This window comes from Carcharodon carcharias, chromosome 23, assembly GCF_017639515.1.
Source record: "Carcharodon carcharias isolate sCarCar2 chromosome 23, sCarCar2.pri, whole genome shotgun sequence".
Taxonomy (NCBI): domain Eukaryota; kingdom Metazoa; phylum Chordata; class Chondrichthyes; order Lamniformes; family Lamnidae; genus Carcharodon; species Carcharodon carcharias.
In genome coordinates, this window is record NC_054489.1 from 7,355,778 (window position 1) to 7,383,548 (window position 27,771).

The 27,771-nt window shown below is 42.5% G+C and overlaps 1 protein-coding gene across 1 annotated transcript in view; it reads right to left on the reverse strand.

Annotated features, from left to right (window-relative positions):
- gpr179 (G protein-coupled receptor 179) overlaps positions 1 to 27,771 on the reverse strand; it is a 106,279-nt gene that overhangs the window by 27,332 nt on the left and 51,176 nt on the right. The window contains exons 5-7 of the mRNA XM_041173788.1: positions 27,379 to 27,447; positions 24,485 to 24,594; positions 13,772 to 14,010 (exon numbers count right to left, since the gene is read on the reverse strand). Of these exons, the coding sequence (XP_041029722.1) occupies positions 13,772 to 14,010; positions 24,485 to 24,594; positions 27,379 to 27,447 (418 nt within the window). The remainder of the gene's footprint in view (positions 1 to 13,771; positions 14,011 to 24,484; positions 24,595 to 27,378; positions 27,448 to 27,771) is intronic.

The following is a 27,771-nucleotide window of genomic DNA, read 5'->3' on the forward strand; positions in this document are numbered from 1 at the left end:
GCTGGCTGGGCCAGGTTTTATTGCCCATCACTAGCTGCCCTTGAGAAGGTGATGGTGAGCTTTCTTCTTGAACCGCTGCAGCCCATGTGGTGTAGGTACACCCACAGTGCTGCTAGGAAGGGAGTTCCAGGATTTTGACCCAGCGACAGTGAGGGAACAGCGATATATTTCCAAGTCAGGATGGTGAGTAACTTGGAGGGGAACTTCCAGGTGGTGGTGTTCCCATCTATCTGCTGCCCTTGTCCTTCTAGATGGTAGTGGTCGTGGGCTTGAAAGGTACAGCCAAGGGAGCCTTGGTGAATTCCTGCAGTGCATCTTGTAGATGGTACACACTGCTGCTACTGTGCGTTAGTGGTGGAGGGAGTGAACATTTGTGGATGTGGTGCCAATCAAGCGGAGCTGCTTTGTCTGGATGGGGCAAAGTTTCTTGTGTGTTGTGGCAGCTGCACTGATCCAGGCAAGTGGGGAGTATTCCATCACACTCCTGACTTGTGCGTTGTAGATGATGGATAGGCTTTGGGGAGTCAGGAGGTGAGTTACTCATCACATGATTCCTAGCCTCTGATCTGTTTATGCAGCCACAGTATTTATATGACTAGTCCAGTTCAGTCTCTGGTCAATGGTAACCCCAAGGATGTTGATAGTGGGGGATTCAGCGATGGAAATGCCATTGAACATCAAGGGGCGATGGTTGGATTCTCTCTTGTTGGAGATGGTCATTGCCCGGCACTTGTGTGACATGAATGTTACTTGCCACTTGTCAGCCCAAGCCTGGATATTGTCCAAGTCCTGCTGCATTTGGACATGGACTGCTTCAGTCTGAGGTGTCGCAAATAGTACTGAATGTTGTGCAATCATCAGCAAACATTCCCACTTCTGAAGTTATGATGGAAGGAAGGTGAAGATGGTTGGGCCTAAGACACTACCCTGAGGAACTCCTGCAGCGATGTCCTGGAGCTGAGATGACTAACCTCCGACAACCTCAACCATCTTTCTTTGTACTAGGTATGACTCCAGCCAGCGGAGAGTTTTCCCCCTGATTCCCATCGACTCCAGTTTTGCCAGGACTTCTTGATGCCGCACTCAGTCAAATGCAGCCTTGATGTCAAGGGCAGTCACTCTCACCTCACCTCAGGAGTTCAGCTCTTTTGTCCATGTTTGAACCAAGGCTGTAATGAGGTCAGGAGCTGAGTGGCCCTGGCGAAACCCAAACTAGATGTCAGTTAGCAGGTTATTGCTAAGCAAGTCCTGCTTGATAGCACTGTTGATGATCCCTTCCATTACTTTACTGATGATGGAGAGTAGACTGATGGGGCGGTAATTGGCCAGGATGGATTTGTCCTGCTTTTTGTGTACAGGACGTACCTGGGCAATTTTCCACATAGCCGGGTAGATGCCAGTGTTGTAGCTGTACTGGAACAGCTTGGTTGGGAGGGATGGCAAGTTCTAGAGCTCAAGTCTTCAGCACTATTTCTGGAATGTTGTCAGGCCCCACAGCCTCTGCAGCACCCAGTGCCTTCAGCTGTTTCTTGATATCAATTGAAGTGAATCGAATTGGCTGAAGACTGGCATCTGTGATGCTGGACCTCTTGAGATGGATCATCTTCTGGCTGAAAATTGTTGTGAGTGCTTCAGCCTTATCTTTAGCACTGATGTGCTGGGGCTCCTCCATCATTGAGGATGGGGATACTTGTGGAGCCTCCTCCAGTGAGTTGTTTAATTGTCCACCACCATTAACGACTGGATGTCACAGGACTGAAGAGCTTAGATCTGATCCATTGTCTGTGGGATCACTTAGCTCTGTCTGTCACTTGCTGCTTATGCTGTTTGGCACACAAGTAGTCCTTTGTTATAGCTTTCATTGAACCAGGGTTGATTCCCTGGCTTGGTGGTAATGGCAGAGTGGGGGATATGCCGGGCCATGAGGTTATATATTGTGCTCAACTACAATTCTGCTGCTGCTGATGTCCCACAGTGCCTCATGGATGCCCAGTTTTGAGTTGCTAGATCTGTTTGAAATCTACCACAGTTGGCATGGTGGTTGTGCCACATACCACGATGGAGGGTATCCTCAATGTGAAGGTGGGACTTCATCTCCACAATGACTGTGCAGTGGTCACTCCTACCGATACTGTCATTGTGAATCTAAAGGACCATAATGTAGACCATGATGTTTCATCTGGTGCAGAGTAGCACAACCAGAGTATATAGCCTGCACTTGAAGGGGTTAAATTGACAACTAGGCTGTGGAAATGATACTTCAGTGAGTGAATGTTCAGCCTACGGAACAGGCTCCCAAGGAAGGTTGTGGTAACAATTAGTACTGATTAATTCAAATGCAAATTAGACAGTTCTTTCAGAAAGTAACATTCTGGAATACAGTATCTAAGTATTTAGACAAATGACATGTTGGTGAGTGGAGTATAACTCGGGGGGAACAGGTTTCCAAATTGTTCCACCACTGGGGGTTTTTCCTCACCTCATGCCTGGGTCTGTTGTAGACTTATTGAAGAGATTGATCACTGTGATTAGTCCACAGCTCCATGATTGTTCTACCAAGGGACTACCAGGACAGTAAAAGGTAAATTAGATGGTCTTTGGTCTATTTTGGCTAACTATTCCTATCTCCTCTGTAACAGGTTTAAGGTTCTCCCACTGGAATTCTGATACCTGGACCTCGAAATTAAGCTGTGCAAATGTGTTCCAACATTTTAACATTTGTTGGAAATTCCCGTTTGCCACTTAATGTAAGTACGTCAACATCCCAGTTAAAACAGCAGGTAAAGGAATCTCATATGAATGTGTTTTATATTTATAGACACTATGATTTTAAGGCACTTGTGTTTTGAGGTCAAAAAGAATCTAAGTGACAGAGTCAGGGAAAAGAGGGGAGAGGTTGCTAACCTTCCAGCACTATACTGGAATCTCCAGGTATTATAGACACCCCAGACACTCCATATAAAACTCAGATGGAAATCATGGAGGCATTGAAAATAAGTGATTTTTGAAAAAATATCTTTGAATATTTTTGTTTATTATTAATAAATTTATTGGATTGGGCAGGGCAATTAGAGGTGGGGGGTCATGTGACAGAACCTCCAGACCTGAGTTGACAACACCCATGGGGTGAATGTTATACATCAAAAAGAGAAAAAGATGATGCTATTGGTTTATGTGTTTATAATGGCTTAAAGACTGCTCATTAAAACTCTAGCTCCCCTTTTTTTAAAACATGTTCTCATTCCCAAAATATTTACTGGGAACCAGAAAAGAGAATGAGCAAAGAAAATTTATTTTATTGGCGCTTAGATAGGCTAGATAAAGTACAAAAATACAACAGAAGAAAGGGAAGGGAAAGAAATTAAAGATTGTATTTATATAGCATCATATAACAACTCCACTAGTGGACTTTAGGATTGTGACTTTTTATGTGGATAAATTTGACAATCTATATGGAAAATTAGTGTTCAAAATATTTTATTTTCAATTTTAATTATGACGACCTCTACACTCCCGATGTAATTCACTGCATAAAGTGTTTTGGTATGTTTCAGTATTATATAAGCTGCTGTATAAATGCCAGTGTTTCTTTCATATTTTAAGTTATGTTTGTGTAGTGTTAATGTGACAGTAATATTATGGGAACTGGATTAATATAGAATCAATGTGAGCTATAACCATATATCCTACAGGAGTCTATGGGAATATACCCCAGTATAAATCTGAGAATATATCCCAGTGGATTCTGTGGGAATAGACCCCATTGTAACTCTGTGAGAATACATCCTAGTGGATTCTGTGGGAATATACCCCATTGTAACTCTGTGAGAATATATCCCAGTGGATTCTGTGGGAATAGACCCCATTGTAACTCTGTGAGAATATATCCCAGTGGATTCTGTGGGAATAGACCCCAGTGTAACGCTGTGAGAATATATCTCACTGGATTCTGTGGGAATAGACCACAGTGTAAATCTGTGAGAATATATCCCAGTGGATTCTGTGGGAATAGACCCCAGTGTAACTCTGTGAGAATATATCCCAGTGGATTCTGTGGGAATAGACCCCAGTGTAACTCTGTGAGAATATATCCCAGTGGATTCTGTGGGAATAGACCCCAGTGTAACTCTGTGAGAATATATCTCAGTGGATTCTGTGGGAATAGACCACAGTGTAAATCTGTGAGAATATATCCCAGTGGATTCTGTGGGAATAGACCCCATTGTAACTCTGTGAGAATATATCCCAGTGGATTCTGTGGGAATATACCCCAGTGTAACTCTGTGAGAATATATCCCAGTGGATTCTGTGGGAATAGACCCCAGTGTAACTCTGTGAGAATATATCCCATTGTACCTCTGTGGGAAGATATTCCAATATAACTCTGTGGGAATATATCCCAGTGTAACTCTGTGGGAATATATACCAGTGTAACTCTGTGAGAATATATTTCACTGGAGTCTGTGATAATGTATCCCAGTGTAAATCTTTGAGAAGATATTCCACTGGAGGCTGTGGGAATATATCCCCGTGTAACTGTGGTAATATATCGCAGTGTATCTCTGTGGGAATATATCCCAGTGGAGTCTGTGGGAATATATCCCAGTTTAACTGTGAGAATATATCCCTCTGGAGCCTGTGAGAATATATCCCAGTGTAACTCTGAGAATACGTCCCAGTAGATTCTGGGAATATATCCCAATGGATTCTGTGGTAATAGACCCCATTGTCATTCTGAGACTATATCCAGTGGATTCTGCAGGAATATATCCCAGTGTACCTCTGTGGGAATATACCCCATTGTAACTCTGTGAGAATATATCCCAGTGGATTCTGTGGGAAAATACCCCATTGTAACTCTGTGAGAATATATCCCAGTGGATTCTGTGGGAATAGAACCCAGTGTAACTCTGAGAATATACCCCTGAGGATCTTGTGGGAATAGACCCCATTGTAACTCTGTGAGAATATATCCCAGTGGATTCTGTGGGAATAGACGCCATTGTAACTCTGAGAATATATCCCTGAGGATTCTGTGGGAATAGACCCCAGTGTAACTCTGTGAGAATATATCCCAGTGGATTCTGTGGGAATAGACCCCATTGTCATTCTGAGACTATATCCAGTGGATTCTGCAGGAATATATCCCAGTGTACCTCTGTGGGAATATACCCCATTGTAACTCTGTGAGAATATATCCCAGTGGATTCTGTGGGAAAATACCCCATTGTAACTCTGTGAGAATATATCCCAGTGGATTCTGTGGGAATAGAACCCAGTGTAACTCTGAGAATATACCCCTGAGGATCTTGTGGGAATAGACCCCATTGTAACTCTGTGAGAATATATCCCAGTGGATTCTGTGGGAATAGACGCCATTGTAACTCTGAGAATATATCCCTGAGGATTCTGTGGGAATAGACCCCAGTGTAACTCTGTGAGAATATATCCCAGTGGATTCTGTGGGAATAGACCCCATTGTAACTCTGTGAGAATATATCCCAGTGGATTCTGTGGGAATAGACCCCAGTGTAACTCTGTGAGAATATATCCCAGTGGATTCTGTGGGAATAGACCCCAGTGTAACTCTGTGAGAATATATCCCAGTGGATTCTGTGGGAATAGACCCCAGTGTAACTCTGTGAGAATATATCCCATTGTACCTCTGTGGGAAGATATTCCAGTATAACTCTGTGGGAATATATCCCAGTGTATCTCTGTGGGAAGATATCCCAGTGGAGTCTATGGGAATATATCCCAGTTTAACTGTGAGAATATATCCCTCTGGAGCCTGTGAGAATATATCCCAGTGTAACTCTGAGAATACGTCCCAGTAGATTCTGGGAATATATCCCAATGGATTCTGTGGTAATAGACCCCATTGTCATTCTGAGACTATATCCAGTGGATTCTGTGGGAATATATCCCAGTGTACCTCTGTGAGAATATATCCCAGTGGATTCTGTGGGAATATACCCCATTGTAACTCTGTGAGAATATATCCCAGTGGATTCTGTGGGAAAATACCCCATTGTAACTCTGTGAGAATATATCCCAGTGGATTCTGTGGGAATATACCCCAGTGTAACTCTGTGAGAATATATCCCAGTGGATTCTGTGGGAATAGACCCCAGTGTAACTCTGTGAGAATATATCCCATTGTACCTCTGTGGGAAGATATTCCAATATAACTCTGTGGGAATATATCCCAGTGTAACTCTGTGGGAATATATACCAGTGTAACTCTGTGAGAATATATTTCACTGGAGTCTGTGATAATGTATCCCAGTGTAAATCTTTGAGAAGATATTCCACTGGAGGCTGTGGGAATATATCCCCGTGTAACTGTGGTAATATATCGCAGTGTATCTCTGTGGGAATATATCCCAGTGGAGTCTGTGGGAATATATCCCAGTTTAACTGTGAGAATATATCCCTCTGGAGCCTGTGAGAATATATCCCAGTGTAACTCTGAGAATACGTCCCAGTAGATTCTGGGAATATATCCCAATGGATTCTGTGGTAATAGACCCCATTGTCATTCTGAGACTATATCCAGTGGATTCTGCAGGAATATATCCCAGTGTACCTCTGTGGGAATATACCCCATTGTAACTCTGTGAGAATATATCCCAGTGGATTCTGTGGGAAAATACCCCATTGTAACTCTGTGAGAATATATCCCAGTGGATTCTGTGGGAATAGAACCCAGTGTAACTCTGAGAATATACCCCTGAGGATCTTGTGGGAATAGACCCCATTGTAACTCTGTGAGAATATATCCCAGTGGATTCTGTGGGAATAGACGCCATTGTAACTCTGAGAATATATCCCTGAGGATTCTGTGGGAATAGACCCCAGTGTAACTCTGTGAGAATATATCCCAGTGGATTCTGTGGGAATAGACCCCATTGTCATTCTGAGACTATATCCAGTGGATTCTGCAGGAATATATCCCAGTGTACCTCTGTGGGAATATACCCCATTGTAACTCTGTGAGAATATATCCCAGTGGATTCTGTGGGAAAATACCCCATTGTAACTCTGTGAGAATATATCCCAGTGGATTCTGTGGGAATAGAACCCAGTGTAACTCTGAGAATATACCCCTGAGGATCTTGTGGGAATAGACCCCATTGTAACTCTGTGAGAATATATCCCAGTGGATTCTGTGGGAATAGACGCCATTGTAACTCTGAGAATATATCCCTGAGGATTCTGTGGGAATAGACCCCAGTGTAACTCTGTGAGAATATATCCCAGTGGATTCTGTGGGAATAGACCCCATTGTAACTCTGTGAGAATATATCCCAGTGGATTCTGTGGGAATAGACCCCAGTGTAACTCTGTGAGAATATATCCCAGTGGATTCTGTGGGAATAGACCCCAGTGTAACTCTGTGAGAATATATCCCAGTGGATTCTGTGGGAATAGACCCCAGTGTAACTCTGTGAGAATATATCCCATTGTACCTCTGTGGGAAGATATTCCAGTATAACTCTGTGGGAATATATCCCAGTGTATCTCTGTGGGAAGATATCCCAGTGGAGTCTATGGGAATATATCCCAGTTTAACTGTGAGAATATATCCCTCTGGAGCCTGTGAGAATATATCCCAGTGTAACTCTGAGAATACGTCCCAGTAGATTCTGGGAATATATCCCAATGGATTCTGTGGTAATAGACCCCATTGTCATTCTGAGACTATATCCAGTGGATTCTGTGGGAATATATCCCAGTGTACCTCTGTGAGAATATATCCCAGTGGATTCTGTGGGAATATACCCCATTGTAACTCTGTGAGAATATATCCCAGTGGATTCTGTGGGAAAATACCCCATTGTAACTCTGTGAGAATATATCCCAGTGGATTCTGTGGGAATAGAACCCAGTGTAACTCTGAGAATATATCCCTGAGGATCTTGTGGGAATAGACCCCATTGTAACTCTGTGAGAATATATCCCAGTGGATTCTGTGGGAATAGACACCATTGTAACTCTGTGAGAATATATCCCAGTGGATTCTGTGGGAATAGACCCCAGTGTAACTCTGTGAGAATATATCCCAGTGGATTCTGTGGGAATAGACCCCAGTGTAACTCTGTGAGAATATATCCCAGTGGATTCTGTGGGAATAGACCCCAGTGTAAATCTGAGAATATATCCCAATGGATTCTGTGGGAATAGACCCCAGTGTAACTCTGTGAGAATATATCCCATTGTACCTCTGTGGGAAGATATTCCAGTGTAACTCTGTGGGAATATATCCCAGTGTAACTCTGTGGGAATATATACCAGTGTAACTATGTGAGAATATATTCCACTGGCGTCTGTGAGAATGTATCCCAGTGTAAATCTGCGAGAAGATATTCCACTGGAGGCTGTGGGAATATATCCCAGTGTAACTGTGGTAATATATCGCAGTGTATCTCTGTGGGAATATATCCCAGTGGAGTCTGTAGGAATATATCCCAGTTTAACTGTGAGAATATATCCCTCTGGAGCCTGTGAGAATATATCCCAGTGTAACTGTGAGAATATATCCCAGTGTAACTCTGAGAATACATCCCAGTAGATTCTGGGAATATATCCCAATGGATTCTGTGGCAATAGAACCCATTGTCACTCTGAGACTATATCCAGTGGATTCTGTGGGAATATATCCCAGTGTACCTCTGTGAGAATATATCCCATTGTACCTCTGTGGTAAGATATTGCAGTGTAACTCTGTGAGAATATATCCCAGTGGATTCTGTGGGAATAGACCCCAGTGTAACTCTGAGAATATATCCCTGAGGATTTTGTGGGGATAGACCCCAGTGTAACTCAGTGAGAATATATCCCAGTGGATTCTGTGGGAATAGACCACAGTGTAACTCTGTGAGAATATATCCCAGTGGATTCTGTGGGAAAATACCCCGTTGTAACTCTGTGAGAATATATCCCAGTGGATTCTGTGGGAATAGACCCCATATTAACTCTGTGAGAATATATCCCAGTGGATTCTGTGGGAATAGACCCCAGTGTAACTCTGTGAGAATATATCCCAGTGGATTCTGTGGGAATAGACCCCAGTGTAACTCTCTGGGCAGGATTTTTCAGTCAGTGTGCAGGGGCAGACCCGACACACTAACGTGCGTCCTGACATCATCTCGCTGTGCCACGTTGTTTCGATCGGCAGGCGTGTGCCGGAGTCGGCTGTGTGCCCACTGAAATGTAAACGGCCTATTACGGCCATTAGGAAGTCATTAATGTAATTGTTAACGCTGCCCGTCCAATCTTACAGTTGGCGGGCAGGCGAAAAGGCCATCTTTTGCGGATTTTAGGAAACCTCACCCACGAGCGGGATGAGGTTTCCTAAAGCTTTTATTAATTAAATAAAAAATTTCTCCTAAATATAAAAACATGAGCCATCTCATGTGACACAGTCACATGGGGGGACATGTTTAAATATATTTTTTCTCCATTTACTTATTTATTTGAAAACCGCTTCAAAGCCTGTGAGAATATATCCCAGTGTAACTGTGAGAATATATTCCACTGGAGGCTGTGGGAATATATCCCAGTGTATCTCTGTGGGAATATATTCCACTGGAGCCTGTGAGAATATATTCCAGTGTAACTGTGAGAATATATTCCAGTGTAACCCTGAGAATACGTCCCAGTAGATTCTGGAAATATATCTCAGCGTAACTCTGTGGGAAGATATTGCAGTGTAACTCCATGAGAATGTATTTCAGTGTAACTCTGTGAGAATATATTGTACCATTGTACCTCTGTGGGAAGATATTCCAGTGTAACTCTGTGGGAATATATCTCTGTGTAACTCTGTGAGAATATATTCCACTGGAGTCTGTGAGAATGTATCCCAGTATAACTCTGTGAGAATACATCCCACTGGATCCTGTGAGAATATATCCCAGTGTAAATCTGTGAGAATATATTCCACTAGAGGCTGTGGGAATATATCCCAGTGTAACTGTGGGAATATATCCCAGTGTATCTCTGCGGGAATGTATCCCAGTGGAGTCTGTGGGAATATATCCCAGTGTAACTCATAGAATACGTCCCAGTAGATTCTGGGAATATATCTCAGTTTAACTCTGTGGGAACATATCTCAGTGTAACTCCATGAGAATGTATTCTAGTGTAACTCTGTGAGAATATATCCCAGTGGATTCTGTGGGAATAGACCCCAGTGTAACTCTGTGAAAATATATCTTAGTGGATTCTGTGGGAATAGACCACAGTGTAACGCTGTGAGAATATATCTCAGTGGATTCTGTGGGAATATACCCCACTGTAACTCTGTGAGAACGTATTCCACTGGAGTCTGTGGGAATACATCCCAGTGTACCTCTGTGAGAATATATCCCAGTGGATTCTGTGGGAATATATCCCAGTGTAACTCTGTGAGAATATATTCCACTGGAGTCTGTGGGTATATATTCCTGTGGAGACTGCGAATATATCCCAGTGGAACTCTGTGGGAATGTACCCCAGTGTAACTCTGTGGGAATACGTCCCACTGGAGTTTGTGGGAATATATCCCAGTGTAACTCTGTGGGAATATATCCCAGAGTATCTCTGTGGGAATATATCCAAGTGTATCTCTGTGGGAATATATCCCAGTGGAGTCTGTGGGAATGTATCCCAGTTTAACTATGAGAATATATTCCTCTGGAGCCTGTGAGAATATATTCCAGTGTAACTCTGTGAGAATACGTCCCAGTAGATTCTGGGAATATATCCCAGTGGAACTCTGTGGGAAGATATTGCAGTGCAACTCTGTGAGCATGTTTTCTAGTGTAACTCTGTGAGAATATATCCCATTGTACCTCTGTGGGAATATATCCCTGTGGAGATTGTGGGAATATATCCCAGTGAAACTCTGTGGGAACATGTCCCATTTGAGTCTATGAGAATATAACCTTCATTGAGTGTAAAGCACTTTATGATGTCCTGAGGGCATGAAGGGTGCAAGTCTTTCTTTCTTTATATGTGGCCAGCTTGGTCGCTATGACATCTAGATTTAAAATTTTGTGAATACTGATTAATGACACAATGGGGGAATCAAATCAGCCTCGATTCTTCAGGTCCTTTGGACTCCACTGCTAAGATTGGTTGGATGTATTCTTGATAGGATCTCCCTGTCCAACTTTCCCATCTTATCATCAACATTTTCATAATTAATAAACAAAAGTGTTCAGAAAAAATGGAAAGTAAACACTTTTTTAGCACCCCAATGATTTTGTCCAAGGTTGGTCAGAGCATTAATCAGATCCTGGAGACTCCAGTGCAATCCTGGAGGATTGGCAACCTCACTGTTATGTAGCTGGGCCGCTCAGTTTAGGATGTATATGAGAGTCCTTCTCACTGAAACACATGTAATATCATATTTCCTAATGAAGTTGTGTTCCTTTCTGTTGGTGAGCAAGCTTCTCTCATTAAACCGAATGGTTTGAACTTGGGTGTTATCACAAAGAAAGAACAGAACAGTCAAGCGCAAACTGTCGGCTTTAATGAGAGATGGTTAGTTTGTTTACTTAGCGTAGTCTGTTCCACATCATTACTCCAAAAAGGGACAACACAGATGGACAGTTGGAGATGGGCAGAAGAGTTCCCGGCAATTTGCAATGATTTTGGCTGCACCCGGATCATTTCATCATATTTTACAGCTTTTGTCATCAAATCTGGTTCCACATCATTTGTTACCAGCTGCCCAATGAAGGGAAGGCCAATGGGATAAACAGTTTGCAGGATTTACAGACAGTTTTTGTGATTCCTTCTATCCCATGAACAACATGAATGTCACTAACATGCTTGCATTTGATTTCAATGCAAGCATCAGTAGAGCAGATTGTGAGTTGGTTTTATATGGTATGAATTTATTTTTAATTCCTAGGGTTAGGTAATTCCTGGGAGATGGACTACAGCTGGAACTTAGTGTTGAGATCAGGTCAGATATAGCACGGTTAGAGGCACAATAAAGCTCCCGCTACTCTGCCCTAACAACCTGTCCCAACCCCAAAGATCGAAGAGCCTCAATGTGACATTTTGTCACTTGTTTGGTGACGCATCTGTTTTTTGACCTCGCTGAATGAAATGGCCAAGTTAGTGATCTGTCTGTCCTTGGAAGTGAATTGATGTCCCACTGCCCAATCGGGTGGATTGATGTATCTCTGAGCAATTGGGCAAGATGGTGGTGTAGTGGTAATGTTACTAGTCCAGTAATCCAGAGGGTCAGGCTGATGCTGTAGGGAAGGGGGTCGAAATCCCACCACAGCAACTGGTGGAATTTAAAAATTCAACTCATAAATTTGGTATGTAAAACTAACCTCAGTAATAGTGACCATGAAACTATCATTGATTGTCATAAAAACCCATCTGGTTCATTAATGTTCTTTAGGGAAGGATACCTGCCATCCTTACCTGGTCTGGCCTATGTGTGACTCCAGACCCACAGCAATGTGGTTGACTCTTAACTGCCCCCTAAAGTGGCTGAGCAAGCCACTCAGTTCAAGGGCCATTAAGGATGGGCAATAAATGCTGGCTTTGCCAGTGATGCCCACAACCATAGAAAGAATATATAACAAAAACAGGAGAAACAGAGAGCTGACAGGACTTGAATCCACATGTCAAAGGTAAAGGTACTTTGAAATAGAGAATTCACAAGGAGAAATGCCACAACAGGAAGCTTCCTTACTGAATGATGTTGTAAAATGAGAGTGGAAGGATAAAAAGATTTTAAATAGCTTACTGACAATCATTATCCTGCATCCAACTGTGGTAAAAAATGTTGCAATATGAACAAAATTAAAAAGAAAGATTTGCATTTATATATTGCCTTTCTCAATTCAGTATGTCCCAAAATACTTTGTTATCACCTGCATTTCAACAGTGACTACATTACACAAAGTGGTAAAGGAACAGGCATTTGAGACCTTAAATGAATGAAGGGCCAACAGTCTATCTCTTTAACCAACAAGATTTAAGGATAGAGAAAGAAACAGAGGAACAATGGAGAAGGAAATAGGATTACATCGTGAAAAAAGCACAGAAACAGGCCACTCAGTCCAACTAATGCCAGTGTTCATGCTCCACTTAGTAAAATAGGGTGGATGAGTGTCAAATTAGATCAGAAAGAGAAATAAAGAGAGGGAGAGAAAGACTGGATTAAAAGAAAGAAAAGAGAAAGGAAAAGTAAGATTTTTAAAAATAAATTTAACATTTAAAATCCTATAAATCTCCAGGAACAATTTACTACCTGCAGGAATGAGATTGCACAGTGTCAATTGTCCACTTTTGGGGCCAAAGAGTTTGAATGCATTACCGGAGCATAAATCTTGTCATTGAAAGGGTCTTTACATTGTTAAGTACCAACCCTAACTTGGTGGGGGTTCATTTTAACAGTGTTAATGCAGAATTTAAAAAAAACTCTTGGGGTGGTTGAAGACGAGCTGCCATTTTTGTGAAGCTACTAGTGGGGCAGTGTTTACTGTTCTAGAATTTGTAACAATTTGCAATTCATGTGTATCTCTTCCTTGCCATAAACTGCTGGACAATTTACAGTTTAATAACAGTGAATTCCATCAAAACTTTCCATTATTTCTCAGCTAAGGCTTGATCATTAGAGTTAAGAAAGATCAATTGATATTTTCTAGATATATTTTTAACATGGCCATTGGGGAGCACTTTGAACAAAAGTGTTAAGCCTACAATTTGCTGGAAACACTTGTAAACACAAAGCAATAAAAGCAGTAAATGCTACCAGTGGCCATCATGTAGTCCCAACAATCGAGCTGGCACATGTTGAACAACCGTCCATCTGTAGTTTGTGACTGGATGACCAGTGGGATCTTTCTGTCCATGTTTTCCCAGGCAGCCACTGTCCAGGCAATGAGGAACCAACAGACTGTTAGCACGATGACACCCAACATCTTTAGCACCCTGCAGCAAGTCATATAGGGTACTCTCTGGGCCGTACGAGATAGGAACACCTTCAGCACTCTGGAGAGAAAAATATGAGAGATAAAAAAGGAGGGGGAAGAAGGAGAATGAGAAAAAAAGAGGGAGGTGAAAAAGAAATTTTTAAAAAGAGAGATGGAAGGGGAAGAGGAAGCAGTATAAGAGGGGTGAGAACATGAAATATCCAAAAGTAATGAGAGAGTCAGAAGAATAAGCAACGTCAACTTTCATTTATATAGCACTTTTAACATAGGAAAATGGCCCAAGGGACTTCACAAGAGCAAGATTCTGAAAGTTAATTGGTTCATATTTTAAGTAAAGGAAGAGAGAGAGACTGATCAAGACCATAACCGGTGGAATGGGGAGATGGCATTTACCCCATGACCTCCAGGTATAAGTTGCATAGTCATGCTTCTCAATTTATTCTAGTTTCCTATAGAAGGTGACTTTATTCTGTTAAATTAGGAAGTCAAAACTTTCACTAGGTAACATTGCACATGCTGAATAGTATGCCAGGTGTTGCTGCTACAGCAAACTATGTAGTCATCTCTGCCTAAATTTACCTCTAAGTTTCAGTTCCATTCCTGGCCTAATGGAGAACTCATTGATTTTCAGAATGTTGCATTGTAGTTTTGCAGTCCATTCAAATGGCCACATAGGCATTGGGATGCAAGGACTCCTCCAGGCACACCACATATCATTCGGATTGCAGGTGAATCTTGTTCCATATGTAGAATTATAGCTTAATGGTGGCCCAATAGAATTACATAGATTTTACTGCACAGAAGTCGGCCATTCGGTCAATCTAGTCCAATTCCAGTGTTTATGCTCTACACAAACTCCTCCCACCCCTTTTCATCTAACTTTGTCAATATATCTTTCTAGTCCTTTCTCCTTTTTATCTAGCTTCCCCTTATATGCATCTACGTTATTCACTTCAACTACTTGCTGTGATAGTTGCACGGTCTCACTACTTTCTGGATCAAGGTGTTTTTCCTGAATTCCTTATTGGGTTTATTATTGAGCACCTTATATTTATGGCCTTAACTTTGGACTCCTCGCAAGTGGAATATCTCCATGTTAAATTTATCAAACACTTTGAAAATCTTAAAGACCTCTATCAGGTCACCCCTCAGTCTCTTCTTCCTAGAGAATGTTGATCTGATTCCAGACCCATAGCCCTCTAGGAAGTGCAGATATTGCCAGGAGAATTAACAGAAAATGTACAATAATGTAACCTAATTGCACTTTTGACCAAGCGATCATTGATCATGGGTGAGTCTTGCTGGCAGGCTATCTGATGGTGGAAGACATCACAGCATACTTATACATACTTGGACTGGTTAGAAGTGCCCTGGTTGCATAAGAACATATGAATTAGGAACAGGAGTAGGTCATTCAGCCAATTAAACCTGCTCCGCCATTTGATAAGATCATGGTTGCTCTGATTGTGGCCTCAACTCTACTTTCCTGTCTAACTCCTATACTCTCTGACTCCCTTGTCAATCAAGTATCTATCTAACTCAGCCTTAAAAATATTCAATGACCCTGCCTCCACTGCTCTCTGGGGAAGAGAATTCCATTGACTCACTACCCTATGAGAGAGGGTTCTCATCTCCGTCTTAAATCGGAAGCCTCTTATTTTTAAACAGTTTCCTCAAGCTCTAGTCTCTCCCATAAGGGGAAACATCCTCTTAGCATCCTCCAGTCAATTCCTCTCAGGGTCTTATATGTTTCAGTAAGATCACCGCTCATTCTTCTAAACTCCAATGGTTTCAGGTCCAGCCTGCTCAACTATTCCTCACAAGATAATCCCCTCATCCCCAGAATAAGTCGAGTGAACCTTCTCTGATCTTCTTCTAATGCTATTATATTCTTTCTCATTTAACGGAAACCAAAACTATACCACAGTACTCCAGAAATGGTCTAACCAACAGCTGTACAATTGTAGCAAGACTTCCCTACTTATATACTCTATTCCTCTTACAATAAATTACAACATTCAATTTGCCTTCCTAATCACTTGCTGTATCTGCATACTAACTTTTTGTGATTCATATACGTGGACACCCAGATCCCTTTGTACTGGCAGGTTTTGCAATCTTTCTCCATTTAAATGATATTCTGCTTTTCTACTCTCCTGCCTAAGTGGACAAGTTCACATTTTTTCACATTGTACTTCATCTCCCGATTTTTTGACCACTCATTTAATCTACCCTAAATTCCCTTGTAAACTCTTTATGTCCTCCTCACAATTTTCTGATCTTTGTGTCATCAGCAAATTTAACAATTATACAATTGGTCCCTCCATCCAAGACATTTATATAGACCGTAAATAGTTGAGGCCCCAGGACTGATCCTTGTGGCACTCCACTAGTTACAGCTTGCCAACCTGAAAATAACCCATTTATCCCTACTCTTTGCTTCCTGTTTGCCAAACAATCCTCTATCCATGATAATATGTTACCCCCTAAACCATGAGCTCTTATTTTGTGTAGCAACCTTCGTTGTGGCACTTCATCAAATTTCTTTTGTAAATTGAAGCATACCACATCTTCAGGTTCCCCTTTATCCACATTACTTGTTACTTCCTCAAAGAACTCCAGTAAATTAGTCAAACAGGATTTCCCTATCACAAAACTATGTGACTCTGTGTAATTACATTCAGGTTTTATAAGTGCCCTGCTATAACCTCCTTAATAATAGATCCTTACATGTTCCCTATGACAGATATTCAGCTAATTGGCCTATAGTTACCTACTTTCTGTCTCCCTCCTTTCTTGAATAGAGGAGTTACATTTCCTATTTTCCAGTCTGTTGGGACCTTTCCAGAATTAAGGGAATTTTGAAAAATTAAAACCAATGCAAGTACTACCTCACTAGCTACTTCCTTTAAGACCCTAGGATGAAGTCCATCAGGTCCTGGTGACTTGTCAGCTTTCAGTTCTAATAGTTTTCTTAGTACCCTTTCCCTGGTGATTGTAATTGTTTAAGTACCACCACCCACCCTCCCACCCCCAACCCCACCCCATCCCTGCCCTCCACCCCACCACTGCCCTCTCACCTCTTGATTCACAATTGGTTCTGGAATGTTATTTGTATCTTCTACAGTGAAGGCGGACACAAAGTATTTGTTTGATACTTCCACCATTTCCTTATTTCCCTTTATTAATTCCCCAGACTCTCAGTCTAGGGGACCCATGTTACTTTAGTTACTCTTTTTTCTTTTTAGATACTTGTAGAAACTCTTGCTATCTGTTTTTATAATTCTAGCTAGCTTTCTCTCATACTCTAATTCCTCCCTCCTTAGTACAATTTTTAGTCTTCTTTTGCTGGTTTTTAAATTCTGTCCAATCTTCTGACCTACCATTAATCTTTGCAGAATTGTACACTTTTTCTTTCAATTTGATATTCTCTTTAACTTCCTTAGTTAGACACAGGTGGTGCATTCATCTCCTAGAGTCTTTTTTTCTCACTAGAATGTATCTTTGCTGAGTGTTAGCAAATATCTCCTTACATGTCTGCCACTGCATCAGTATTGACCCATCCCTTAATCTATTTTCTGAGTTCACTTTAGTAGCTCTGTCTTATACCCTTATAATTGCCTGTAAATTTAAAACATTAGTTTTAGATCTACTCTTCTCTTCCTAAAACTGAAGGTGAAATTCAATCATGTTATGGTCACTGTGACCTAGAGGCTCTTTTATCATGAGGTCATTAATTAACCCTCTCTCATTGCACATTACCTGGTCTAGAATAGCCTGCTCTCTGGTTGGCTCTAAAACATTCTGCTCTAAGAAATTGTCCCAAAACACTCTATGAGCTCATCTTCCAGGCTACCTTTGCTGATCTGATTTGTCCAATCCAAATGTAGATTAAAATCACCCATGATAATTGCGGTGCCTTTCTTAGAAGCCCCCATTATTTCTTCCTATATCATTACTGTTAGGGGATATATAAACTACTCCCACAATTGAATTCTTCGCTTTGCTATTTCTTATCTCTACCAAAACTGATTCTACATTTTGATCTTTAAACTAAGGTCATCTCTCATTTTTGTATTAAAGTCATCTTTAATGAACAGAGCAACCCTTGCACCTTTATCTAGCTTGCTGTCCTTCCAAAATGTCAAGTACCTTGAATATTCAGGTCCCAGCATTGATAGCCTTGCAGCCATGTCTCTGTAAAGACTATCAGGTCATACATATTTATTTCTAATTGAGCTGACAATTCATCTGTTCTGTTGCAAATGCTATGTGTATTCAGATACAGAGCCTTTGGTTCTGTCTTTTCACTATTTTTGCAAATTCTGGCAAATCCTGCTGTTGCACTCTTAAATTTGTATGCTCCGTCTCTTGTTGCCACGCTCTGATTATCATTATCCTTGTGGTTACCTTGCTCTCTTGCCTTGTCTTTTTCTTTTAATTTATCACATCTTCCCTCACGTGATCCCTTGCCCTCACTATTTAATTTAACCCTGTAATTAACCAGCCCCGAGCAGGTATCCTGAACTCTGACACAGCCACCTGGACTCTTGCTCTCAGCTGCAAAGAACTGTGTTCATTCTATACTGTCTTCTATGACTACTACATTCCTATTAACTCCCGCTTGAATGGCTTCTGCACCACGGGCAGCTTGCTCATCCATCCTTCAGCTTCCATTCATCCATACGGGCTGCAAGAACCTCGAACCTGTTGAACAATTGCAAGGGCTGAGGCTCCTCTACTTTTACCTTCTAGGTCCCCACGTCTGCCTCACTCACAGTCACACCCTCTTGTCCCTGACCATGGACCAAATCAGATGACCCTAGCCTAAGGAGTGTGACTGCCTTCTGGAACCAAGTGTTCAGGTAACTTTCCTTCTCCCTGATGCATCGCAGCTTCTGACTCTGAGCCAAAGCTCCTTGAATTGCAGCTACTTACTGTTGACGTGATAGCTTGATGCCAACAAGCTCCCACATTCTGCAGCCACAGCATATCGCCTGCCCTGTAATCTTTATCGTGTGTTGCTTAAAAAAGAGACATATTTTGTCAAAGCTTTTTATCTTACACTCAGCAGGACAATTTGCAAGAAAGTGCCAATGTCAGGGTAAACAACATATTTATACTGTATGAGATGAGAGTGCTGATTGGTTGGCAAGTGGACTCTGATTGGTAGAGGTGTTGCAATGGAGAATGCACCAGCTGATAGTGACTGACAATTGACTGCCATGCATTGTTTGAAACTTAAACTAGGCAGCTTGACTTTGTGGTCAAGGCTTTGCCCTGAGGAATGAACCAGCGAATGGTTGTCACTTATTTTGTTTAGCTGAAACAGGCGCACTGTGTGTACATGTTCTTTCTGTCTGCAAAGAACAGGGCCCTGTGTGTTAATATATGTAGCTTCCATTATGCATAAACACACACCACAACACAACTGACAACCTTAAATTGGTTGTCAGCATAATTCTGAGCTCACTGAGGGTTATTTAGAAAATGTTGTCCAATCGCGGAATCACATCTAATGTTGGACACTGTGTTTTGAGTTTTGCAATTACTGGCCTGCTTGGTACAGTCTGTACATTACCTGTTGCGAACAGCGGCAGGGACATGTGATTTGATACAATCTACCGGTCTTTGGGATGTACAGTCTACATACCTAACATCACGCTGGCACTGAAATTCATATACCACTTACTCATTTGTGCGATAGGCAGAACATCTTTTTGGCTTGATGGCAGCTTGCTGTTAGTGGCCAATGCCACTCATGTTTCTGCTGCATAGTAGCAGCGAGAAACGGCTAGCTTCACCTGTGCTCAAATTTTTTGAGATACCTTGCCCTTCCAGGGTAACCTGAGGTAGACAGGGCACTTTTCAGGGCAATGGGCTCAGGGTTCATGAGTTTGAGCGATATACAGCATGAAATGATCTGATCAGGGCAGCCATTATCCCGCAGGATCCCTTTGAGGTGCCCTATCTCAGCATCAAGCTTGCATGGTGAGCAAGTGGCTCAGGCCCTATTCACGAGGTTGCCAATAAGGCCAATCTTATAGTGTGTGGAACTGTGAGAATCTCAGTGTGTATATTGACCAGTGAAGGTAGATTTGTGGTAGACCATGGTAGAGAACCCCCTGGCAGACTTCTCAACTAGTTCGTGAAGGAAAGGGAGTTCATTTGACTGCTACATTTCAAAGGTGAATTTGAGTGTAGGATGAATGTTGAAAACTAATTAAGATTGTAACTCGGGCTCACAGTTTGACACATTTGTGTGTACTGGAAGCTACATTTATTAATTTTTTTAAAAACTATTTTATGTGATGTGGGTGTCGATGGTTGGGCTGCATTTATTCCCCATCCCTAATTACCCTTGAGAAGGTGGTGGTGAGCTGCCTTCTTGAACCACTGCAGTCCATGTAGGGTAGGTACACCCACAGTGCTGTTAGGGAGGGAGTTCCAGGATTTTGACCCAGTGACAGTGAAGGAACAGCGATATATTTCCAAGTCAGGATAGTGAGTGACTTGGAAGGGAACTTCCAAGTGGTGGTGTTCCCATCTATCTGCTGCCCTTGTCCTTCTAGATGGCAGTGGTCGTGGGTTTGGAAGGTGCTGCCTAAGGAGCCCTGGTGAGTTGCTGCAGTGCATCTTGTAGGTGGTACACACTGCTGCCACTGTTTGTCGGTGGTGGATGGAGTGCCAATCAATTGGGCAGCTATATCCTGAATGGTGTCAAGCTTTTGAGTGTTGTGGGAGCTGCACTCATCCAGGCAAGTGGGAAGTATTCCACCACACTCCTGACTTGTGCCTTATAGATGATGGACAGGCTTTGGGGAGTCAGGAGGGGAGTTACTCACCTCACGATTCTAATCTCTGACCTGCTCTTGTAGCCACAGTATTTATATGGCTAGTCCAGTTCAGTCTCAGGTCAATGGTAACCCCAGGATGTTGATAGTGTGGAATTCAGTGATGGTAATGCCATTGAGTGTCAAGAGGCAATGGTTATATTCTCTCTTGTCAAAGATGGTCATTGCCTGGCACTTGTGTGGTGCGAATGTTATTTGCCCATTGTCAGCCCAAGCCTGGATATTGTCCAGCCCTTGCTGCATTTGGATACAGGGCCCTGTTCTTTGCAGATTGAAAGAACATATATACACATTGCGCCTGTTTCAACTGAACAAAACAAGTGACAGCCATTTGCTGGCTCATTCTCCAGGGCAATGTCTTGACCAATCAGAGTCAAGCTGTCTGGTTTAAATTTCAAACAATGCTTGGCAGCTAACTGTCAGCCACCATCAACTAGTGCATTTTCCATGACAATGCCTATACCAATCGGTGTCCACTTGCCAACCAATCAGCATTCTCTTTTCATACAGTATAGATATGTTGTTTCCCCTGACATTGGTATTTTCTCATGAATTGCCCTGATGAGTGCAAGACAAAAAAATCTCTTTTTTCATCAATACTCAAGTTCTGTACAATCACATGACTATTTAATCTTTATTGTGTTTTGAATAACTAAGTAAGTATTTATTTTCTTTATCAAATTTTAATCAATGTGTCTGGTCTTGTTTGTGCCTATCCTTATTATTTCAATTATGTTCTACTTATCCAATTGAAATTCCCTAGTTTAGATAAAATAAATAGGAAATGCTCACAGCCAATCGCCCACCTGTTCCCTGTGATGTCATACCTGGATTTTTGACTGTCCACAGGTCCACAGGCCCCACACGCTCACACGCTCCACAGGCCCCACACACCCCACAGGCCCCACAGGCCCCACACAATCCACAGGCCCCACAGGCCCCACACACTCCACAGGCCCCACACAATCCACAGGCCCCACAGGCCCCACACACTCCACAGGCCCCACACAATCCACAGGCCCCACACACTTCACAGGCTCCACAGGCCCCACACACTCCACAGGCCCCACACACTCCACAGGCCCCACAGGCCCCACAGGCCCCACACACTCCACAGGCTCCACAGGCCCCACACACTCCACAGGCCCCACACACTCCGCAGGCCCCACAGGCCCCACACACTCCACAGGCCCCACACACTCCACAGGCCCCACACACTCCACAGGCTCCACAGGCCCCACACACTCCACAGGCCCCACATACTCAACAGGCCCCACACACTCCACAGGCCCCACAGGCCCCACACACTCCAAAGGCCCCAGAGGCCCCACAGGCTCCACACGCTCCATAGGCTCCACACACTCCACAGGCCCCACACACTCCACAGGCTCCACAGGCCCCACACGGTCCACAGGCCCCACACGCTCCACATGCACCACAGGCTCCAGAGGCCCCACAGGCTCCAGAGGCCCCACAGGCCCCACAGGTTCCACAGGCTCCAAAGGCCCCACTCGTTCCACAGGCTCAACAGGCTCCACAGGTCCCAGAGGCCCCACAAGCTCCACAGGCCCCACAGGCCCCACTGCTCCTCTTACTGTTAATGGCTCTGCTGCTACTCTCACACAGTGATGGTCCACTGAACCAAGGCCAGTTGTGGCATCCCCGTTGCTGATTTGGCCAAGATCAGCCAACACAGCATACGTGGAGATCCTGTTCTGCACAACTTTTATTTCTGCACTATTTTGATTGGGTGTAGGGAGCAAGAATAGATCAAGGATCTTCACACTCACCTCCCATCCCCAACAAAGCTTACAAAAAAACTTGTTAAAAGAATTGGACTAAACAAGTGACTGACTCCTCTGTATGAACAGGTTAGTTCTGGGCACTGGACCTCAGGAAGGATGCATTGGCCTTGGTGAGGGTGCAGCACAGATTCACCAGAATAATACTGGGGCTAAATGGGTTACATTATGAGGACATGTTTAATAGACTAAGCTTCTATTCTCTCCAGTATTGAAGATTAATGGATGATCTAACTGAAGCGTTTAAGATGATTGAAAGAACAATGATAGAAAGAAATTATTTCCTTTGTTGGGCATGGGGAGTCCAGAAAAGGGTTACAGCTCAGCTGTTCAGGGGGTGATGTCAGGGAGCATGTCTTTACACAAGGACTAGTGGCAACCTGGTCTTTCCTCCAAAAAGCTGATGAGGCTGGGGGTCAATTGAAAATTTCAAAACTGAGATTTAAAGAATTTTGTTAAGAATTGTATTCAGGTTTATGAAACCAATGTGGGCAGATGGAGTTAAGATAATGACCAGCCATGGTCTAGCTGAATGGCAGAACAGACTCGATGGGCTGAATGTCCTCTTCCTGTTCCTATGTTTCTGGCAGAAGGACAGAGAGGATGTGGTGGCATAACATTGAAACAGATCATGAGGAGCTATGGGTGACAGCGTTAACATTTCTAACAGCACACAGCAGACAGCCTGGTTCTCCAGACAAGGGAGCTGGTGGTTGGTTTCACAGTGATGGGCTAGAGGTTACTTGTTTCACAGTTACTTACAGATGTACCTCACAGGATGATAGAGGGTGGGCATTGTTAAAAAAAAAAACACAAAACTGTACTTTTTTTCAACTTACCTTATAGAAGGCTCAGGTTTAAAGCATCCCATTACATTAATAATTAAGCAGCACCCACAGAGGAAACACAGCACTGCATTCTATTCCCATTCCCATAGGTATTTTAGCCAAATACAATTATTTTGTTGCTTTTTACCTGAGAAGTCTTAAAGGATAGTACCTGACAACCAGACTTTCTCAATCCTTACAGAAATACAGATTTCAGAGATATTGCGTTCAAAAGATTAAACTACAACCCATAGATAAAAACAAAAAACTGCGGATGCTGGAAATCCAAAACAAAAACAGAATTACCTGGAAAAACTCAGCAGGTCTGGCAGCATTGGCGGAGAAGAAAATAGTTGACGTTTTGAGTCCGCATGACCCTTGTTGAAGGGTCATGAGGACTCGAAACGTCAACTCTTTTCTTCTCTGCCGATGCTGCCAGACCTGCTGAGTTTTTCCAGGTAATTCTGTTTTTGTTTTAAACTACAACCCATACCAGATCTCTAAGTAAATTAGCCAATCGGCCATGGCAACTGATAAGTTTTAGGGGAATAATTAAACGCAGACATAATACAACACCCATTCTATCTGAGATGTTCTGCCCTTATTTTTATATTTCATTTATAAATTCCTATGTCCACATCCAAAATGGAAATTGTCTATGTAAACTTATCATGCTGTAATTACACACTATCACCTGTTGTGGCATTGCAGGGCCTCGACTGGCAGAAGGGTGTGATTAGTGTGGACATAGCAATTTACAATTGGAAAAGCTGATGGAAACTGTGTGCAGCCATAATATTAGTAGACTTACAGTTGTTTATTGATACATTTAGCCCAGGTCCATCAATAAAGTAGAATAACTTCCTCAAATAAAATTCTCCCCATGCAGACAGTCTCACTTAATGCTAGTATATGGAGGGCACCTGGATCCACCCAATAGATGCAACATTGATCCCATGAACCGATCAGTTGGCAAAACTTGACCAGTGAAAGGAGGTCCATCAGAACCCAACCTGGTGACTCCCAGTCATTCACAGTGACCCTGGTACCTGTAAATCTTCAACGTTACTGTTCCGTAGATGATGGCAAATCCCAGGGTCCTCACCCATCGCAGGAGAACACATCGGAAAACACTGGGCTGAAAATATAGGATAAACACCTGATGGAAGAACACAAACAGAGGCATACTTTAACACAGACCCAACAACATCTGAAAGGTTTGGCGATCAGGTATAAACCACAGGTTAAGGAATTTCTGTTAAAGCATTTGTTAAATGCCCAGATCACTGTACTTGGTGTGGGGGTGTTTTCAGAGGAAGTATGCATTGACATTGCATTTCACAGTGTTGAGGATTTGCCTGCTTTCCAGTCCTACTGCTGAGTACCCTATGCCACCTCTTTTGCTGCATTCTGTTGAGAGCAGTAACCCAAAATGTGATATTAGCAGCACTATACCAAGAAACTACCAATTCAGTTTGGTTCAATTTCAGGAATTATCCCTTCTAACCACCTTGGTGCAATTGGTAAATGTGCTACTGAAGGGGCTGCACAGACCAGGGAAGTTTTGTAGGTCTGTGCTGAGTCAGTAGCTTAACAACTTGGGCTGTGGATGGAGCTATTGCTACTCAATGGAAGGAGTGTTGGTGTTGGGTGAGGACAGAATTGAGCTTGCCTGTGAATCACCTCTTGGTTGACTAGACCCATTAATACTCTGAAGTTTGGCCACATGGATGAAGTAACAGAGGATAGTTGGAACTGTACTCTATATAAACCAGAGGAGAGACAGAAACTGCTAAACATCAGGGTGTTGTATGAGCACTGAGGACGCAGGAACCTCAACTCTCAACACAACATGAAGGGTTAGCACAACCACAGCAAATTTTTTAAAACAAAATTGACTTAAAAAGCACACTTTTAATTATCCAAAAACACTGGGATTATTTTCACTTTTGATTCATTTTAAATCCTATTTCGCTCCTTTTCTTTAAAATTCCGGATTGGAAGTGGTTTCTGAATTTGTACAGCAGTGAGTAAATGTCCCTGATTGAAAATGCAAATTTTGACTTGTGGGCTGGGCAGCAAACTAAACGTGAAACGGAGGCTCCATCCACCCTCACAGGTGGATGTATTGTGAGGAACTGAGGAGTTTCTCTGGTGTCCTGGGTTAACATCTATCCATAAGACCATAAGAAACCAAATATCTGGTTGTAATCACTTTGCTGTCTGTTGGATCTTGCTGTGCACAAATTGGCTGCTGTTTCCTACCTAACAACAGTGGCAGTATTTCCACTTGGACTCGAACTCAAGTTCTGTCAAAAGGTCATGAGGACTCGAAACGTCAACTCTTTTCTTCTCCACCGATGCTGCCAGACCTGCTGAGTTTTTCCAGGTAATTCTGTTTTTGTTTTGGATTTCCAGCATCCGCAGTTTTTTTGTTTTTGTGGCAGTATTTCATTGGTTATAAAGCTACTTTGGGATGTCCTGAGCTTGTGGAAGGCACTTTATCAATGCAATTTGGTTTATTTCTTCTTTCTTAAGATCCAAATCTCAGTGTCAGGATGAAGCTCACCTTCCTCTATTGGGACTGTATGAAATGAGTTTGAGATCCAGCCTAGATCCTGGTGAGTCTACTATATAAAACTTCTCCGTCTTGACAAGTTGGCAACTCCTACTCAGAGACCAGAAAAATGACTGACTGGGGAAACTGGAATGTTACACTGAGGGAGTGGGAGACGCTGTTTGAATGAAGGTAAAATGGGGTATACCTTCTACCATTGTTAAATTTAGTGAGAGGGACAAGGGTGAAAACCCTTTTGCTTAAAATGATCAAACATTATTGGGACAATGTTGAATGTGGTTTATCTTTTATCGAATCCGTGTTACATCTGACATGAGAATGTTAAATCCTGACATATTACAATCATAACTTGAAGATTATAATGTTGTGCCAAACAAGCGAGTAAATGAATTGGAAGAAGGGAAAGAGGTAATTATCAATCAGCCCAACTTTCCATCATTTTAATGCAAGACAATTCAATGACAGCTGTTGGAATTACAGCTTTAATGGTTAAAAATAAAACTGACTAATCCTCAATCAGGAATGAGGGGACAAAAGTGAGCAATTATCATTAGATGCGTTAAACATGTAAATTCACCTTCCAAATTTAGAATGAGCCATCTGTCACCCATCTACAAAGCAAAGCTCTCAATAGAGGCACTGATTCACCAGCAGTATAATTGCTGGCTCCAATATTATGCTTCCAATGCAGTTCAATGAAATATGCCTATGTTTGAGGATCAAACAGTGGCCAGTAACAGAGTGGACCAGGGTCATTCAGAGTTCTTCCTAAAGAGACAGTTAACTGGATGGAGGTAAAGAAGGCAGCCGATTTGAATTTAATTGGCTTGTTTTCCTGTTCGTTTACACTGTTCTGTTACACTGTGGAGATTATGGGAAGCAGATATATACTTGAAAATTTGCAGGACCACAGGGAAACAGTGGGAGAGTGCGATTAATTGGATGGCTCTTACAAAGTGCTTGCACAGGCACAATGGGCTGAATGGCCTCTTGTGCTGTGTGATACTATAATTAAAATTGGGTTCATGACTCACTCTGAGTGCAGTGGAACCCATTATCCAAAGGTTTGGAGACAGGATGCCTGAAAGGAGCATTTTCTCAATTTTTTTGGGGTTGCGGGTGGGAGGCTGGGGGAGGGGAGGCAGTAATTGGGAAAGGTCCTGCCCTGTGGCTTGAGGAGTGGGTGTCTGGGACAGGTGCTGTCCTGTGGTGAGGAGTATCTGGGACAGGTGCTGTCCTGTGGTGAGGGGTATCTGGGACAGGTGCTGCCCAGTGTTAGTGGCACAGGTGCTATTGCTGAATACCTAAGTGTGATTGATTCTGAAGGTTCTGCATTCCTAATCACGCAGTTATTTCAGTACTTACTGGAAAATACAGTAGGATGGATCCCCCGAGTATGGTCTCCAACAGGAGCAAACCTGATGATCTGATTTGCTGTGAAGGAAAGGAAATTTTCAAACATTCTGACAAGATGATGAATCTCAAGCTGGCTGATACTGACATGCGATTCCCACACTTCAAACAATAATTCTGCTTCTTCCCAATTCCTCCCCACCACATAGCCAGACCTAGATAAATGTTCGTCTATGTCTATCCAGCTCACAAAACCTACAAACCTGTAACAGGTGAAACCCAAGCTTGGAATGTGTCACAAGAGAGATGAACGTGGATATTAACTTGCATAAATAAAGCCATTAAAATATTTGTCCATTTTCAACAGGGTTACAAAATGAATAACCAGTTTGCTATTTAGTCAGC